Raw genomic sequence first — 20,263 nt, forward strand, 5'->3', positions numbered from 1 at the left:
TGTAGACTTGTGTGTCATGTTGGTAATTTGATGACACAAAGAGTTTGCATGCGGATTATTACATAGTTCTTCAATGCTCATGAAGAGAGACCTTGAGGCACTTTTCTCTGAAAGCTCGAGATAATTGACACGAAGGAAGCTGAGGTTTGAACTTGCAGGGCCTAATGAATGTACTATGGGGTCCTGTTGTAAGAAAGCTGCTCATTACCCTAACTATTTCTTCTCAACACCATTTGCAATGTGAGCATAATAATTGGTAAGTCAGATGTCATGAATTTGAATATGTGTATTTTAATGAAAAAACAAAACTTTGGACCCCTCAGGGTCTGGACCCTTAAACCAATCCTCCAATTCGGAAAGTTGGAAATCTCGCCCTGTTCCTGTGCAGCTTGCACCTGCAGTTGGAAAAAAATATCTCTAAATATTAAGAACATTAGAACGTTAGGATAACTGTAATATCTGCATGATCAAAAGCTGTTTTCAATATATTAAGAAATGTAATTATTTTAAAAAAATGCACAGTAATGTCAACTATAAATTAGTTAGCCAAATGCAGTGTAGTGTTTTATGTGGTGTGCTACAAGTGCACTTCTAAAATAGAAGACAGGTAAGTTCTCACAGAAGTACTTTCTGCCTGTAAAACATAGATGTCTCCATGGACCAGACTCTTCACTAACATGAGCAGAACTAAAATGATTATTTACATGTGTATTTCATCAAGTGTTGTTACTCTTTGCCAACCTCAGCACGACATTGGAACTGCTGCTGCTAAATGTTTCACTAGGTCATTTCAAAGGTCTCAGGTAAGACAGATGTTGATTTCTATTGCACTGATCCCCACTGAATTCTCCATGTCAGACATCTGCCTACACTATGCAATTTTAAATGTCTGTATCTGTGTGTGCACATATATATATATATATATATATATATATATTTGTGCACACACATTCAATAGGGAACTATTGTATTACATGTTTAAAGTTACTATGTAGTGGTATTTCATTAGAAAGAAAGGTTGGTTAGTAATATGATGCTGCACTCTACTTGTAGAGGAGAATAAGACATACACCCTTCCACTGTGTCAGTAATTACCAGAGACAAAAAAAAAAAAACTCTTTTAAAAAACTGGTGTCAAAAACATTACTTTATTATTTAGGATGAAATGTCCTATCAAGTACAAAAGAGAATCAATTTCTTCAGAATTGCCACAATCTGTTAAAAACATAGGGTACTTTTTTATCTGCTGTTACATTTCTTCAACATTACTGAAAAACTGAGAACTTCTTATTGATATGAATAAATAATACAAGAAATGCCATGTCAATATAGAAGTTATGCTGAACTTGGTTTTTTTACAAAAAAAAACTTTACAAGAGTTACGGTCACGCTACCCCATTCAAAAGTTTTATGCTCACAATATGCAGCACTTTTTATATAAAGGGCAATTTCATCTAAATGTAGAGTTCACCTCAAAGAGAAAAAATAGACCATTAAAATATACAGGTGGGCTTAGTTGCTGGTTCAAAGAGTGAAAAATAAAAGCTTCTACTGCTCTAAAAATCTTTCATCTCTACATATTTGGACAGCAATAATATACAATTGAGATAAACAGTGGATGAAACATCTTTATTAGATTCGAAAGTGACGGACATTTCTGTGTAAGACAGAACATAAAAAAGACGACAGAAGCTACATTATCTCTCAACTCGTAAACATAAAATAATAAACAAAAATATGATTGAAAATTAATGTTTGCCAAATTTTAAGTTGTTATATCAGTTTAACTGTATATAACTGTTTTATGGCTGCTCCCTTCATACAAAAATGATCATCACAGGTTACAAAAAAGTCCCCAAATATGCTAAAAATGCAGCTATAAAATGTTGATACAAACAGTACAAAGACTCCCCTTTCCCTACTCATAGTTTACGTCCAGACATGCTGCCGCAAACCACAACATAACTGAGTTGATGCTGAGTGGAAAAGTCCATTATCAAATTACTTAACCATACTTTGAGGGCGAGTTGAGAGACATGTGTGAGCCAACCTGTCAATGTCAATGAATATGCTGGAAGAAGTGGCTAAGAGATAAAGGGGGAGGGGGGGACTTACACACTCAGCCACTGTCAGAAACAGACTCACAACTTTAAAGAGACATTGTTTATGGAGGAGGGTACAGTACATGTGGGTTACTTAAGCCTTGTACAAGTTTCACCTTCCCTGAAGGCCTAACTCTCTTTTCCTCACTACTTGTCCCTAACCTCCTTTAAAAAGTCCAATTTAAAGGAGCTCAGATAACATTCTTCAGTTGCATTTCAGAAAAACACAAAATGGAAAAAGGCCAGATGAGGGGCAGGATGCGGTGGGTGGAATGGCCTGTGCCTGGTGTTTCCGTCTGGAAATTAACATGAAAGCAACACAGCTCTCAGAAAAAACGACGGCCTCTTGACCTACTTGAAAAAAATACTGTCTACACCCGTATGTGGCAATTTTAATCTTAAAGAAAAAGTGATCCGAAATCTGGCTACAAGAAGATCATCAGCATCAAGCTACCATAATAGGAAACTGACATGCTAAGATGTCTGGGTGATGCTTTGTGCAGGCTTAAACGCCTAAGCTTAACAATGTGATCAAAATAATGCAACAAGAGCAAGATGTGACACGTGGAGGAAACTGGGCATTTTTCTACAATGCGCTCAACTGAATGGACCTGAATGCTACCTGGTTTTAGCTGATCACCAGGAATGGGTATTCCTTTACGACCAATAGAATGCTGCTGAGTCATTAAAATGACAAGACTGAGCTCTCAGGTAAAGTACATGACAACCCTGCAGTTCCTACACATTTAGCTTCAAAGTGCTGAAACTTGAAGTAAATTAACGTAAACTTGACTTTTCTTTTAATTTAATTTGAAGCATTTGGATGTATTGCCTGTATTGAAAATGACAAAATGAAATTATAGGGCAACCTCTATGTGGGAAGTGCAAAGCTGATGCTCTGCTATACAAGATACACGAAAATAGGGATCAGCTACATAATGAACTGAAGTCTTGAAGAGTCTACTGCTGTAAGAGCAGACTACCTCTGAACATCCAAACAGCCAACTTAACAACTACTGGCCATCCTACTGCCCATTTTGAAACTTTCCTCTCATGGAGGAGATACACAGGTAGCAACAGCTGCCCTTGGTCTGAGGGCGGGACATCTCTGTATTTATGCCTCTTTGGATGAAAAGGGCTTTTCAATTCACTTCTTTCCTCTTATCACTGCTGTGTTTGATGTTGGATGCTCTGGCTCCAGTGCAAACCGATTTCCTGGTGGAAGTATGGTCCTCTCTAGAGTGGGCTCAGGTTCAGGAACATCCTGACTTGGACCACGGGGATTAATCATTCAGAGGAAATCACAAGGCTTTTCTTTTTGACACTTGGTTTTTAGGAAGGAGCTAAGAGGCTGCTGATTGTAGTTTGTTGTTATGAGACCTACAGAGATGAGCAAAGAGAGGAGGAAGAAATTGTTGGAAAATTTCCTGTTGTTTTTCTTTTTTATTAAAAGCTTTACAGTATGACAAAAATATGCACTAGGAGAAATACAAAAAACAACAAAAAAACCCAAACAAACAAACATGTATTGGATGCCAGTGGGTCAGACACACAAACCAAGCAGCCATGTTGGTGAAATGTTATTGAAGTGTATGATGTGACCCAGTGTTGGCCCAACAGTGTATATACAAGGACTTTCTTCCTTTTTTTAACTGGAGATGGCCAAGCTCGCCAAATTTAGAACATGAAAGCTAAACTAAAATTTCCCCAATCTATCTTTACAGATCCTACCATTATTTCATTCAGAACACAAAAATAGTCCTTCAAAAAAGATGTTATATCCACATAAAATAACATTATACATGGGTACAGCCAATAAAAAGAAACTATTAAATGTTGCATGTTTTTTTTAATTCTCCGCTAAGAAATGAGGTAAAATGTTCTGCTGCAGCATGTTACCACCAATACAATAAATGACACTTCTGTCAAATTAAAAGATAAGTTATCTTTGTGAATGGAACTCACAAGTCAGATTTCACAATGAAAAGCAATACCTTGTTTTTTCCAAAACTGAATCTCAACAAAGAGAAACTTCATATTTTCGCCTTATATCCAACTCAAATATAAACAAAATATCAGTCATCTGTTCCAAGAAGTGTAAGAAAATACATTTTCCGTTGAATGCTTTGTGTTACCAACATGGCTGCTGTTATTAGACAGAAGACATTTTTTTATTTCCTTTGCTTCTAAAATAAAAAAAAAGGATCACACCTACAGTGTGGCTTAATATATACACTTTCTTACAAAGTTTGAATGCTGTATTAAACAAGTAAAAACAGCAACAACTGGGATAGCAATTAAAATTTTTTTTTGTTAAACAGTGACCCCAGCACCCAGGAGTTTGACATCACAATCTGCAAGAGAGGGAGAGAGAGATGGATGGGGTAAATACATGCAGGTGAAGCACATCACTCTTGTAGGCACATAAAGCTGGATGCAAACCACAAGAATTACTGAGCTACTTACGCATCAGCAGAGAAACTATGTGAAGATGAGAGAAGACTGAACACCTCGATTTCTCCCACCATGACATGTTTATCAGGTTCTTCAGTGAATAAATATCATAATCATATTGAAGGGTTATAAAGTATTGAAGTTTCACTGCATGCATACATTAATCAAACTGGAGCTAAAGATTGTCAAAGTCTTGTAGTGTACATCCAAACAAAGCAATCACATCATGCAGCAAGATGAATTTAGAGGCACAACCAAGCACAAGCATATAGTGGAGTTACTCAGTCAACTGTGCAAAAACGTCTGTGTTATAGACAAGAAACGTTTCAACAGCAACACTGACACATAGATTTGGCCAAACTCTGTTCTTGATGGGGTTTGTGAATGTCTAAAACCAAACAGGCCAGAAAAAAGAAGTCAAATAGTTGAAAAAGGTTTTCTTGAGCTGATCTACTTGCATTAGAATGATGTATAACTCAATTATCAAGTACTAGTGCAAAAAAAGCACCTAGACTACTGAAGCTGAAGCAGGCAATGTATTGTTATGGGTAGAAAGTTAGCAGACTGAAGCCTGAATTTGCGTAAAGTGAAGATCCCACCAAGATGGAACAAGGGTGTGACTGAGAGCTCATACAGTCCACAGAGGAAAAGCCTATGTCAGCACACTCATGCATGACGTTAATAACTCAAACAGACGACACAAAACAGGATACATCACTCTTCTTCAACTTTACATCTGTAGAGATTTGCTAGTCATTGTTTTGTGCTGACTTGTTCCGGAGACAGAACAATCCAGCTGGCTGTGCGAGGTATTCAGTCTTGACCCATTAAAAAGTAAAGGATAAAAAAGTTAAAAGAAACACAAGATGGTGACCCAGAAAACCAAACCGAAGGAGTCAATGAACTCTACAAGTCTGAGAAGTTCAACGTTATTGCTCTACTTGGAGGAGACCTCCAGGGAGGTCAGGGGTCAGTCAGGCACACAGTAGCACAGCTGGATCAACTAATGACTTGGTGTTTTATTTCTTGAAGACACCTCATTCAACAAGGCAGCTGCTCTCTGACTAAGGGGCTTTACATTCTCCATTTTCTCAAAGTCACCTTTGTGTTTCTTTTCATTACCACCACCAACTGCATCTTACCTGCTGGCTTTGAAGCCTTTGAGCTTCTGAACAAAGAAGTTCTCCAGAACCTCGGCACACTGGTAGAAGGGCGAGTCACTGGGGTTGTAGTAGCGGCAATTATCGAAAATTTTGGTCATGTCCGCTACAAACTCTGTCAGCTTCACATACTCATGTTTCTGTATCCTCTCCTCCATGGTGGAAAGGTCTAAGAAAATAGATATTAAAAAATATCTGATTAAATACTGTAATGGAAAAGAGAAAAATCCGAATCATTTATTTGGAAGACATTGCCACAGACGAACATGACATACGTGGAAGCAGTGGAACAATATCTGGCTTTTCTAATGGACTTTGTTCCACAAATCAGCAACTACTACAAAGTAATTGCAGCTTATGTGGCATGTGTTTGACAGACATTCAAATCTTTCCTGGGAGCACAATTTATCACTTTATATGTGACAGCAAAAATCCAAAACCTCAGCCAACTTTAACCACCATCTTTAAAAGCCAGATCAGTTACTGAGATCTGACCGTTATGTCATTCTTGGGGACAATGTCATTATCAGACTGTCATTTCTGACCGACAAAAAAAACAAAAAAAAGAAACAACCAAAAACAAATTTATCTGGACAAATCAATAGAGCCTTTAAGAATTTAGAGACCATCACTATATATAAGAGGTTTCAGCATTTCTAACCTAGTTAAAAAAATTAATACAAACAAAAAAAGATTTAGTTAATAAGGAAGCTAACTGGCAACAGCCAAGGCTTCATATAATTTCTACTTCTGCCAGTAGTTTGTTATGCACAGCGTCCCTGAGGCTGCATTTTAAATAAACATATCCGACTTTTAAAACCTCCTCCACCTAGCAGGCCAAGGGTTTACAAACCTCATGGTCAATATCAAAGAACTCCTTCTTCTCAGTCATCAGACTTCATCCCAAAAACCTCCAAAACTACCAACAGCTGCAACTATGCCAGCCAAATGATCTTTTTATTTTTTAAAAACCAACAAGGTCTTTTTCTTGCAGTTGACAGGAGCAGGGAGGACTAGAGTTTCCAGGACTGAGCCAACAGGAGCTAAGTGTGGGGCTGGTCCTTTTCCATAGGGAGCCCAGCAGACCAGGAGCAGCTCATTAAAGGTTTGTTTGTGTAGAAGTTGAAAAAGGCTCTGCTGACGTAAGTCCCCATTTACATGGCCGGTTTGATCTGAGTTGGAGGGCTTCCTCCCTGCTGGCCTCCTGGTGGCCGTTGTATTAATGTTTACGATATAGAGCCTGGGTGTTACTTACATTAACTAAAGCAATGACAAATGGTTGACATTACTACCAAGGTGATTTTATCTACCAAATACTGATATTATATATATATATATATATATATATATATATATATACATACATACATACATATACATACACACACACACACACACATCTACATACAACTAACTTTATAAACAGAGCATTTACCAAGTATCTGCTGAATCATAGACCCCCTTGTGATATTTACCAGTATAAGTACTCTACATGCCCTAGACATTGAGCTACACTTAAAATAGGTTCACATTAGAAGTATTCATCAATATAAGATGTTGAAGAGCTCTGCATTCAGAAAATACATGCCCAGTCCATTCCTGTTTTACAAATTTTATTGGTGATTTATATCAATCACCTTTTTTTTTGACTAATCAGTTTGCAAAATTTCAGAAAACAGTAAAAATACAAAAATCTCAAACTTTCAATTTAATAAAATTAATAAAATTTACATTATTACCAGAATTATCAACAAATTATTGTTTGCTCCTGCAAAATGTTAAAAACAAAGTCAGGTCTATATATATTTGGACTGACACAATTTTGACACTGGCTCCGCACAACACCACAGTGGATTTTAGTGCCTACTAAAGTAGAGATAGACAGCTTTAAGCAGATGGTTTGGTTGAAAGTATTTGATGAAGTGTGTGGTCTGTCTTCCACTGTCAGGCCTTATGTCTGGAACCCACAGACATCACCAGATGCTGGGGTTCATTCCTGAAGATGTTTGTCTAGTCACTTCCTGCTTGTTTTTTTTGTTTTGTTTTTTTTTTTTAGAATTTTTCACTAGTTCTGTTTTTTATCAGACCAACTGTTGTGAAGGTTTTTTTATTTCTTTACCAGGGAAGGAACATTCTGCCAAAGTTGTTTTAAGTGGTCTTTCAGCCCTTTTGGTGTTCCTGAGCTCACCAGTGTGTTCTTTCATTCAAATAATGTACCAAATACTTGATTTGGCCACAACTGGTGTTTAGATTATCTCTGTAATGAATTTGTTGTAGACTTTTCAGCTTAATGATGGTTTGACACACTGGCAGTAACAGCCACGTGTCCAAAGAATTATGAGCCATTACAAGCTCACAAATCAACCTCAAACTGATAGCAGGTGGTCTAAAGTAGATGCGAGCTGAGCACGTGCAACTAAATGAACTACCGTATGAAAGGCACTTAAATTTGCCAATCAACATTTTTCTCATTGACAACCTTTTGATTTAATTTCAAAAGGTTGTCAACGGGAAACTATGGAAAAAAAAAACATTACCATTTTACTGATAATATTTAGTGCATTTCCAAATGCAGAAGAGTGAGTGAAGATAAAATGCTCAATATGTGCACAAATACAAGCACTCAGTAGTAAGAAAAACACAGAAATGCCTTGGATCCAGAGCAGCAGCTGTACACAAATCTTGTTTACAATATTATTTACTGTTGTGTTCCTTTATACGTGTCCTCCACTCACCCATTGGTTCCTTGATGACTCTGTAGTAGTCCGGGGCATCATTTGTGTCCACTGGCTCCAGAAATGGCCAGGCCATTTTATGTGCCTGGAGAGGAGTGATGGGGCGAGACAGAGAGAAAGTGGGAGAGAGAGAAAGATTAAGACAAGACGTGAGAAGGCCGAAACCAATGGAAAAAAAAACAAAAAAACATCACCATTACTATGACATTGAAAGCAGGTGGGTCAACACAGATGTTTTCTCTATCTCCCTCTCCCCATACAGACTGGACAAAGGTGAAGAAAATAAGAAGAGAAGAAGGAAAAGAAGAAAAGGCAAGCTAGAAAAAATGTTTGGTCAGGCAGCTGTCCCAGTAGCACAATGGAGAACCGAACATCAGATAAGATGCACAGAGGATGTCCGATTGCTGCTTTACACTGTAGTGGTGTGATCATGACCCGAGTCTGTGTTTGGCCTATCACTGGTAATAAAATCACAACTGCAATGTTACTGCTTATTCAGCAACATATGTGTACAACAAAAAGTCAGCATTGTGTTTTGTAATGACATTTTTCTGTTTGCCAGTTTATAGATTATTTGTTATTTGTAAAGCTATTTTACGATAATTATCCGAGGATTATTTAAAAAGTTTCACAGTACAACAGCACTATTACTTATGGTATGTTTTTACATCTAGGTTACCAGGTAAGCAACATGAGAGATAATATTGACCTAGTTAATATTACCTTATACCTTATTCACCCCTGATGTTTACCTGTAAGGAACGCAAAATTCTCCTAAGGCCCTCATAGTCCTTGTCAGTGAGCGGTGTAAAGACCGTCATAGCGTCCTCTGTGGACTGACACTGTGGGCAAACATATTCATCAATATGGTTGGCCTCGCTCTGCAGGATCCCCACACAGCGGCCGTGGTACCAGTTTTGACACCGATCGCAGCCGATATAGAATCTGGAAGGGCAAGGAGTACTGTTTTTTTAATTGCGATTTGCATTATGCAATAAAAACATTTGTTATCAATATGGCAAAGATAAAATAGTACAGTAAAATCTGAAGCTCTGAGCATTCCACAGTTGAGGTACGTAATACGCAATAAGGTATGTAAAGTATGTATATGTATACTGTTGTTGATTATTACTACTTTTAGATTCTACAACTCAATGTGGAATTTAAAGCAACGTGTGATACTGTTGATTAGTTCACTGTCCTTTAAAACATCAGAAAACATATTAACATAAGTAATATGAGTATTAAGGGTTGTCTTTATTAACTTGTAGGGTTTTTACATTGACTTGCAATAATTTCCTGAAGATTTACTGTACTTTAATTTTAACTATAACCACTACTTTTCCTAACCGTGGTTAGGACCAGCATCTGGTCCCCATGAGTAGGGTGGTGTCTCCACAACATCAGTGCGCAAACAGATTTTGGTCCACACAATGTGAGAAATACATGGTGCAAACACAGACACAGACACACACGTGTAACTGCTTACTGGGACTCATCGTAAGGAGTCTGGCAGATACAGTACAGCTCCTCTGTGCTGCCCTCCTGGCCTCGTTTACACTCCACACAGATGTAGTCGTCCATTTTCTTGGCCTCCTTCTCCGTGATGCCTACACATTCTCCGTGATACCAGTTGGTACAAAGGTCACAGCCAATGTAGAACCTTTAGAGGACCAGGATAAAAATGTATTGTCACAGATGTCTCAACAGGAAATGCTGACTGGTTTAAAAAAAAAAAAACACATATATTGAATATTAACAGTTTTAAATGCACAGTAAGTAAGAGATAAGAGCACTAATGACTTAAAGCAAATATATGTTCTATATATGTTCTATAACCTCAGCATAATTTTTGTTTTTCACAGTTTTTGATTTTGTAACAAAATGTTGGAGTGAAGGCAGTAATGCAGGTATACAGGAAATAAAGTCCTCTTACAGAATTTAAGTTGATGTTTTCACCACATCTGAAGAGCAGCGTGGTTTGTTAGAGGACACATTAAAAGCTACACCTTTGTTTAAGATGAGGTTGTTTGTTGTGTGAACCAGTTAAAATAAATCTTTTTTTTTCAGTTTTGTCATGTCAAATTTCTTAAAAAAAGCCTCCTGTGTTTTTTTTCTTTTTTTGTTAAAAAGTGTTACAAACTAAATGTGCCTGCTCTGTGAACCATCTATATCTCCTGGGTTATAAGGTTATCATACTTTGTCTCATCGTAGGGCGTCTTGCAAATGCAGTAGAGCTTGGTGTCCTTCTTGTTCTCTTTTGTGCTCGTTGAAATCATCTTCTTCTTCTTGGATTTGGCTGACGTTGGGGCCTCCCTCTCTTCTTCTCGTTTCCTCTTGTGTGTCGAGGTGATGGTTGTGGTGAGGTGCTGCTGAGCAGTTGTGATTCCATGCGCATGTGCCAGAGCATGTTGCTGTTGATTGTGGGCGGCAGCAGCTGCAGCCTGGGCTGCTTGATGGGCTGCAGTCTGAGCCCTCTCTTTCTCCCTCCGCATTCGCAACAGGTCCCTCTTTAGCTCCTCCTGAGTATTGCATTGTCAGGATGGATAGGGTTAAAATTGCCAGAGAACAAAAGCTAGTAAAGTGCTTTAAAGGGATAAAGGAATTTCCAGTACCACTAATCATACTATGCATTTTCATTATATCTGACACTTAATGACCCTTGTGTAAAGCCTACTTTCATAAAATATGAAAACACATTTTCTTTCCCTTCTTCATACCTGGGCCTCTAGCTGTAGTTCCTTGTCCAGAAGAGCCCGCTTCTTTAGAATCTCCATCTTGAGACTCTCTTTGTGTCTGTAAAGGAGTGAGGAGAGCTTGCTGGCATTGGCCAACCTCTTCTTTGCCTCCACTACTTCCTCCTTCTTTCTCCTCTTAGCAGCTTGCCTCTCATCTTTGTCTATTCGGTCCAGGATGTACTTCATCACCTGGTTGCATACGATCATCCTGGACAGTACCAGAAGGGGACGGGAAAGTGAGAAAGGAATGGATTTACAGAATTATATTCTCCTAAAAAGATCATAAATGTATACTGTCTAGAATGGCAAAAGTACTGTATATAGGTTGAACTGTCCCTTGAATCTGGGAGAAAAAACATTTATAATCTAACCCTTAAACTAAGCTAAAAACAAAACTAAAAAAAAACAGCCCAACTGGATCTAATGAGGAACTGTGTCGAATAGGACTGTAGTTCCTTTAGGGTATTTTAATGAATAAAATACAAATAAAGCTTGTACTGAGAGGGCAGAAGGATGAAAGAGCAGGGAGGAAAAGGATCGTCACATATCTGAATCATGAATTCAGAAAGTCAGTACAGTCAAAGTCACAAAGGAAGAATGTTATCCCTCTGACAAACTAGTGGGCAGGACCAGAGAATTAATCCAAACAATGGTTCAATGTTTTAGAAAGCACAACCTGCACGAATGCTGGCTACTTCAGAAATGTGAACATCTAAAATTCCACATGTAAAAAAAAAAAAAAAAAAAAACAAAAAACGGCAGTGCGTGTAAATGAACAATTAGAGCATTTCTTTCAGCACAGGTCATTGAGGCAATCTGGCCACTCAACCATGCAACTACAAAGTCCTGGGTATGACTCTTGTCTTGGACTTTTGTTCTCTTTAATTCCTATTTGTGTATTTAATTCCTTATTTTATTCTCTCAACTATCAACCAAAAAGTTAAAGGCCAAAAAAAAAAAAGAGAAAAAAAAAAGTAAATAAGTAAGTAAATAAATTAATACATTCTTGGAAACTCAAACTAAACAAATACTGTGAAAATAAATTTCTACATGATTTGACAGATGCATTACCCAATCAGGTAGCATAACCATTTGAAATCCTGAACCTATCATGGCTACATAGACAAATGAGATAAATGGAAGCAAAGCGCCAAAGTTGTGTTACTGGGCCACGTTTCTTACAGATTTTAGAGTGATGTTTGTGTCATGCAGTGTTTATTTGTGTGAGACTGTGTTTCAGTAGCAGGGGAGTGGAGCTGAGAGGTATGGTGAAAGATGGACAAAAAGGGGATGACGGGGAAGCTGCACTGTTTTTGTAAGCATGGGAAGAGGTGGAAGAAAGGTCATACACACAAATACAAGCAAACTGAAACACAGAGTAGTAGGATTCAGCGTAGTGTGCCCTATATTTTTTGGTGACATAACTTCCAGTAAATCAATAAAAAGGACAAGATGTTAAGCAGTTAAAAAGAAGAAAAAATCTGAGATACGCCATAAAAACTTCAAACATTTGTCAAAATCTAATGTTTATGTATGACAGTTTAAATTTATGGTTCTATGCTCCAAGTATGTTCACTTGTGTTCGCTAAAATTCCAACTAAGACTGAAAGTTGTTGGTTTATGCTGAGCAGCAGAATGACTTGCTCAGTTCACGTCCGTGTGAACAGCACACAAACACATCCATGACTGCTGAAGTCAAAGAAGGGCCAGGGTTCATACGGTGTGTACACTGCAAATTCAGTGTAAAACTGGAGGAGGCAAAAATAAATATATAAATAAATAAAAAGACACCCAAACAGCCTATGTAAGAGTTCCAGGATATTAGTAACAGAATTGTGCTTTTAAGGAAAAGTGAGAGGAAAAAGATGACGCGAAAAACTGGAAAAAGCATGAAAAGTAAGCACAGAGACAGACAACAGACAGAGCTACTGTAGTGATGTCACGGTAGTCTGAATTTGGCATTTCAGGTGTGTGTGAATGGGCACAGTGTTGACACACCATCTGTAGACACATGGTTGTCAGGGTCAACTACAGGTCAGAGTATAACCTGTCTACACCATATAAATCAGGATGGACCCTTTCCTTACATTTTACTTCTTGGATATTTATTTTAGTTTTTTTAAGTGTTGTGGAACTCCTCCTAGCTTTGCTGACACATAAAACCTTTCCCAACATAAAAAGTAACAAATATCTAAGCCATAAAGTAATACTACACATCTACTGGAAATGACAGTACCTGACCCTCAGGACATTAGTACTGCAAACTCTCTTTTTACTCAGTGATACCATGTTACATTTAATGATACAGAACCTGATCTTTTTGGGGCTGTTATGGCTTTGTGTGCTTTACTGTACAAATCCTCTTTTTAATAAATAAATTGCCTTTGTGTTCTTGCCTGTAGGGTTCACACTGAGGACATGCAGCTGTTGGTTGTTACACACTGAAAAGTTCCCAAGCTGTGTACGACCTCCCAATGTGGTAAATCAAAGGCAAATGGGGAGTGGAGAGGATTTAATATGTAAATGGTGACGTTGCAGTCCCACATGATGATAAAATGGACCTAGATAAATGACCTTTTAGGTTGTTTTTAACTTTATTTCTATTGTGCTTAATACTCGAAAACATGTTGCCCAAATATGTTCAGTCTGATTGGAGATAAAAACTGCCTGTGATGCAGAACACGTAAATGTCAACCAACCCTTAGCCTTCCCAAATTCCAAGATCAACAGCTTTTGGCGTCTCCCTTCATAGGTCGCCACAATGGCACATGTTCCACAAGTTGATTTGGCATGAGCTTTTACACCGGATGCCCATCCTGCCGCAACCCTTCCATTTTTAATCCATGCTTGGGACCAGCACCATTGGCGGCTTGGCGGGGGCCACACCTGGTGGAGTGAGATTTGAACCTGCAGTCTTCTGCATTCCAACTTAATGCTCTACCACTAAGCCACCAGCCCCCGCCATCCCAATTACACCTTTGAATAGATGGAAATTCTACTATTCTTTACACACAGGCAAAATATAAGAATCTCGGGACACAAACCTCTGATTTTCTTCTCTCTCTACAGGCGTCATGGTCTTCTTTTGCTTCAGGTGTTCGATCACGGCATTTTGTTTCATCACCACCTGAAACCCATGAAGCAATATGATGTCAAAATAAATCAAGTGTTAGTACAAGTAACAACAGAGGATATGTTCATGTTGAAGAAAAATTACAATTCTTGTACAGTGTATCATATTTCAGTTAAACAGTGGTCAGAAATAGTGATTTTTTGAGGTTTGAAGTGTATTACAAATAACTTTTAAAAAGCCTAGTTATTACTTATGACCCGAGGAGGTCACCTAAATAGAAATTGCATACACTCATCAGGTGAAACATCAATAGAATGGCACATCTAATACAAAACATAAATAAATGGTATTGGCAGTGTTAGGCCCAAAAAGAGGATAGAGGGGCCCTGGGCTGAAGGATGATAACTATATGTACTGCCTGCAGGGAGATGGACAATTCCGGGCTGAGATGGATGACCTGAGCACACCTAAGCATCAATACACACCTGTTTCTGAATGATGTCGCTCTGGCTGGTTGCATTGAGAGCCTGCTCTCTCTTAGCCTCTGCAGCTTGTCTCTTCTTCTGCTGTTGCTGTTCTCTAAGCTGCTGGATCCTCTGCAGCTGCTCCTGGACAGAAGCTGTCTGGATGGTAACCACATTTCCAATCTGTGCAGACATAGTGTGATAATCAATTAACCCCTGTAACAAAGTTGTACCAAATGTACAAAATTGAAAAACTGTTTATTAAATACTGCTGTTAGAAATAGAAAGGACTCTGTTATTTGGGAAACTTTCCTTCCTGTTGAACATTAGCCTTCAACCATGTGATGAGCTAGATGACATATTTTGTGGTTTAGAGACATTAAAATGAAGGTCTACAAATATTCCACATTGTTTTAATATAGTACAGGTTTTCAAATTTTTGGTGTTGTTTTACACTTTTTTTAAAATGATCTAAACTCTTTTGAAAACAGTTATAAAAAGTAGGGTAATAGGGGCCATGTTTACATGCTTGCTGCACTACCTGTCCTCCCTGAGCTGAGGTGGTCCCAGTTTGTTGTATCTGGATAGGAAGTTGCAGTTTGATGTGCTGTGGTAGAGAACCTCCACCCTGCTGTGCCTGCAGCTGGGCTAACACCTGCAGAAACGACACCAGAGAAGCACAAACTTAACAGCTGAAAGGAAAAATCATGATTTTGTTTGTACATTTCTAGAAATTTTGATGGTATTTTACAAGGACAAAGCGGTCAATGCAGAAAGCCATGTGGTGAAAAAGGAAGGTTTGAGTGTGCACAGCCAGCTTTTTCAGGCTTTCTACATAGTCAGTTACATTATCCAATACAGCAATGTCTCTTACTGCTGAACAACATGTAATTTCACCAGAAAAAAATGTCATTACAGTCATCTGAACTGCAGCTGTTGCGTTGTAGACTGAGGTTTGGTCACTGTTCCTGTGCTCAATGTGTCAATCAATGTGTTTCTTTGATAATCATACCTGTACCTGCTGCTGCAGTCCAGACATACTGATGAGCTGAGGCGTCTGCTGTAGCTGCACCTGGGTGGTTCCTCCCTGTGTTTTTACCTGCAGTGAGGTGGGAGATTGGATGGGCATGTGGGCCTGAGTCTGTGGGGGTAATTGCCCCTGTGGGGTCGCCAAAGTAGGGCTGGTGGTGGTGGCCAGTGGAGCCCCTGCCTGCACTGGGGCAGCAGCTTGTTGGGCAGGCTGGGCTGGGGATTTGGTGGAAGTGGTGTTGGGCTGACTGGGAGCTGTAGTTGCTGAACAAAGAGAGAGGGTAGGAAAGAGCAGACAGACAGATAAGCAAGGAGTTGTAATTAGTGGGAGAGCTGTAAGCACAGCTCTCACACTATTGAGATCCTTTTCTTTATTATTATTATTATTATTATTATTAGTGGGAGAGCTGTAAGCACAGCTCTCACACTATTGAGATCCTTTTCTTTATTATTATTATTATTATTATTATTATTATTATTATAGCCCGTTTTTCGGTCGCTATCTAGTCCTAGACGGTTTGTCGTAGAAACTTCGTTCCACTTCCTAAACGTAGGTCCCTTTTAGGACAGGGGTGGTATTACTTTTCTCATTAATAACTTTTATACTTTTTATTATATTTCACTTTTTATGAACTTTTTTCCCATAGAAAATGAATGGAAGGCACTTAAAATTTCCCTTCAACTTGCCACTTTTCATCTGCCTCTTGTGTCGTCATACTTTGGAGTAGAAACTTCATTTAAAGTTTATACGGGTCTAGTCCCTTTCAACTTTTTCTGGGTGGATCAGCTTCTTTCTATCTTTTATACTTTTTGAATAATCGCAGTTTTAGTTTTAGGCAACTTTTGGAGCTTTTTCAACTTTTCCATTAGTGTGTATTGCGGAATGTTGGAGCAGCTAGAGTGGGTGACATCACACGCACTCTAACTTTTCAGCTTCCACTTTTAGCAACTTTTTTCCTTCTTTTCCTTCTTTCCTTCAGTCAACTTTAATCTTACATAAACAAACTATACATCAGAATGTAGGTATTTTTGTCTTCTTTCAGTAAATGTAACTCTCATAGTGACAGGACTGACGGTTCTTTCTCCAAGTGTCCAGAAGCAGAGAGAGTGCCGGCTGAAACTCCCATTGGAGCCCATTATAACAGAGGTTCTTAAATTCTAATCAAATCACAAACGGGGGGCTGTTTTAAAATCGCCACCACGCCTTCATTTTATGGAGTATCTTCAAATAAAGTACATCAGTGTGTTCATTGAAGCCTTTTGTCACTCACAGTTTTTGAATTGTTTCGATAGGACTAATACTTTTTCATATTTTGAGCATTTTGCGAGGCATAGTCTCAGCACTTTTCCAGCCTGCCTTTGCATTTGGCTCACATGACTCAGCAGGCAGGCAGCGGGCAGCAGTCATTGTCATGGTAACGGACACAGCTGCATGACGTCATGTAATCAGCCTCAGAGCTGTGTCCACACACTTTACCTGAGTTTTTCTCCCTCAACATACACAGTGGAGACACACACAGACACACACCCTCACAGACAGGAAATACCCTTTCAAAATAAAAGCCTTTCATAATATTTTATCCACTTTTTAGCATTTAAATGCTAAAATGACTTTGTGGTGAAGTTTCCCTACACACACCCTCACAGACAGGAAACACTTTCAAAATAAAAGCCTTTTATCATTCTTATTTTAATTATTTAGCATTTAAATGCTAAAATAAGTTTGTTTTGAAGTCTCCCTACAGTGGACACACAAACTACCACACAGACACAGACAGGAAACACACTTTCAAATTAAAAGCTCTTTTCAACTTTTTAACAGTTTTTCAGCATTAAAATGGTTCCTTCATTTCTAAGTAGTTACTTCTAGCTTTTTTCTTTACACTTTAATAGCAACTTTTTTACTTTGCTTCTTTTTTTGTTTCTTTTAACTTTGGGAATATTTACCTTTTCCTTTGTTTCTTACTACTTCTTTCCACTTTTGTTAATCAAGTTGTTGCTTTTTCACTTCTTACTTTTTTCTTTACACTTTCAATAGGAACTTTTTACTTTGCTTCTTTTTCTGTTTCTTTACACTTTAAATATCAACTTTTTACTTATTTACTTCCTCCATTGTTACTTTCTACTTTTTTTCTTTTCTGAATTCAACTTTTCCTGGGATTTTGGATTTTTTCTTTTTCTTGTCATCTTCTTCTTTCTCTTTTTGTTTGTATTTATCTCTCTTCAGCGTTTGCGGCTTTGAACGTACAAACGCCTCTGCTCTCAGCAGCTTCTGAGCGGTCGGCCTCTACCGGGCGACTTAACAGCTCTCCCACGTAATTTCCTTGGAAATTGCCTTTTCTAGTTGTTTTTAAAACTTGGCAGATGGACAACCGGATTAAAAGTGATCTGACTTAAAATAGGTAACGTTTAAGTGAAGCGGGTTTGTTCCTTGTCTGTTACCTGTGCCTGATGTAGGCGTAGCAGCTGAGGCCAGGGGAGTGAAAAGAAAGCGCTGCACCTGGCCATTGGGTAATGCTGCCTGCATGAGCTGCTGACCAGGTCCTGGGATGACCGTGACCCCTTGAGGTATGATCTGCAGCTGGCCGGTGGTTTGTCCTTGGCCCTGAACCATGACTGTCAGAGGTTGTTGGGTGCCACTGACACCAGTTTGCCGATCCACACCTGAACCACCCTGCTGCTTCTGTAGGAGGCAGACGAGAAGCTTGATAGTGGCTTGTTATTATCTTCAATACAAAGACCATCCCAGTGACTTTGTACAGCTAAAAAATCTCAAACTATTTGACTAAAATGTTACAGGGCATGATATCCTAAGTTTTAAATTTTTTGTTTAAGACACATTAAAATGCTATTTGGGAAGTGTACACAAGGCAAAGTCTTCAGTCTACTCACTAACCTGTGTGAGCTGGGTGAGCTGTGCCAGGGTGAGTTTAACCTGGCCTTGCCCTTGTGCCCGTGGGGTGCCGGGTGGTGTTTGGCCTGTTGTCTGCCCTGCTGGATTGGGAGTAGCCGCCACCTGGCCAGTTACCGTGGCGACAGGGCTGGCACCAGATATTGCTGTGGAAACTGCCTGACCACGAATGATCTGCGTCACTACTTGCTGTCCACCATGACCTGGAAGAGAGCGTCATGGCAAATGTGACCGAGGCAATTTGCACACACACTTTGTGGGAGGTTGGTTAACGTTTGTGGCAATCAGCGTCTTTAACCACCACCTAGATTGTTCAAAACTTCCTGTCAGTAGAATAGAATAGAATCATACGTCTTTGTCATTGAGAAAATATACATATTGCACATATATGCTACAATGATATTTTTTCTCTGCATTTTACCCATCCCCTTAGGGGGAGCAGTGGGGAGCCACAGGGGGGTGCCCGGGGAGCACACCTAGTGTGGTGTGCTGGGATTGTTCCCACTGACTTCTGCATCCCAGCCTGATGCTCTACCCAATCCTAAGCCACAAGGATGAGTTGCTATTTGTCTAACTGATACCTAAATTTTATAATTTTACCTTGTTGGACAACAAGGGGTGTTCGCAGTATCGTCTTTCCCATGGGTCCTGTCTGTTGGATTGGGGTCCTGATCACTGTCATTCCTGGACGAATCTGACCACCAGCTGCCAGAACCTAGAAAGATATTCATCAAGACCTTACTAATACTTATTTCAAATTTTAATCCTAAATTGTCAAAAACTGTGAGGTTCAGGATCAATGATTTTTTTTTTAAACATAAAATACATAATTTCATTTTGCAAAAAAAGACAAAGTCAACACAACAAAGTTAACAGAAACAATAACATGAGATTTTTGTAAACATAGTAAGCACGCAGCAATGGATGTAATATTCAGTACATACCTGTTGCTGGGTTCCTGGTGTATTAGGCCTGATGTTGAGCGTGGTAGTGCGGGGTTGGAATGTGGTGTAGGTCTGGGTGCTACCCGCTGTGCTGGATGGGATGATGCCTAACACTTTCTGCTGAACAACACCTGCAGAGAAGATAGCAGCACAAAGCCACCAGAGTGAACAACTTTCAAGCCAGAGAAAATGGCAAAAGGGTGGTGAACAAAGTAGGCTTCCCAGGGAGCAGTATGTTGACGGGAATTATTAGGTAAGAATTAACTATAACTAGACGAATAACAATAGGAAGATGTAGTTGAAAATAGGAGTGAAAGAACAAAGAAGGAAAAAAGTTTAAATATTGTATTTGTGAAGTCTAAATGATATGAGATTTGATGCTGCAAAAAAGTAATATATTCTTATAGGATTGCTTGTTACCCTATCCTTTACAGATCAGTGATATTAATTTATTATATACATGTCTTTTACTAAACAAACACATCCAATCAAAACATATAAACATATTAATTTGAAAGTGTTTAAACATGCGTAAAAGAATTACACATTTGGATAGAGGAACAGTTGCACAAAAGTAGTGCATTGATGTACAGTGACTCAATACATTATTTATGGGCTTCTCTTGCTGCTCGATGGCCAGCTTTTGATCACAC

The 20,263-nt window shown here is 38.8% G+C and overlaps 1 protein-coding gene across 9 annotated transcripts in view; it reads right to left on the bottom strand.

The window, feature by feature from the left end:
* Positions 1 to 1,129: 1,129 nt before the first annotated feature.
* Positions 1,130 to 20,263, bottom strand: part of LOC137123612 (nucleosome-remodeling factor subunit BPTF-like) — a 43,059-nt gene continuing 23,925 nt past the window's right edge. For 7 of the 9 annotated variants that reach the window (XM_067497628.1, XM_067497633.1, XM_067497637.1 and 4 more), the window contains 15 exons: positions 19,611 to 19,741; positions 19,267 to 19,381; positions 18,652 to 18,869; positions 18,198 to 18,438; positions 15,739 to 16,019; positions 15,268 to 15,381; positions 14,748 to 14,909; positions 14,234 to 14,316; positions 11,172 to 11,397; positions 10,651 to 10,973; positions 9,941 to 10,114; positions 9,204 to 9,396; positions 8,452 to 8,536; positions 5,699 to 5,885; positions 1,130 to 3,482 (listed from right to left, as the gene is read on the bottom strand). In XM_067497628.1, the coding sequence (XP_067353729.1) occupies positions 3,446 to 3,482; positions 5,699 to 5,885; positions 8,452 to 8,536; positions 9,204 to 9,396; positions 9,941 to 10,114; positions 10,651 to 10,973; positions 11,172 to 11,397; positions 14,234 to 14,316; positions 14,748 to 14,909; positions 15,268 to 15,381; positions 15,739 to 16,019; positions 18,198 to 18,438; positions 18,652 to 18,869; positions 19,267 to 19,381; positions 19,611 to 19,741 (2,570 nt within the window). In that variant the 3' untranslated portion in view covers positions 1,130 to 3,445. The other 2 variants (XM_067497630.1, XM_067497632.1) reach the window with 2 other exon arrangements.

This window comes from Channa argus, chromosome 3 (assembly GCF_033026475.1).
Source record: "Channa argus isolate prfri chromosome 3, Channa argus male v1.0, whole genome shotgun sequence".
NCBI lineage: Eukaryota > Metazoa > Chordata > Actinopteri > Anabantiformes > Channidae > Channa > Channa argus.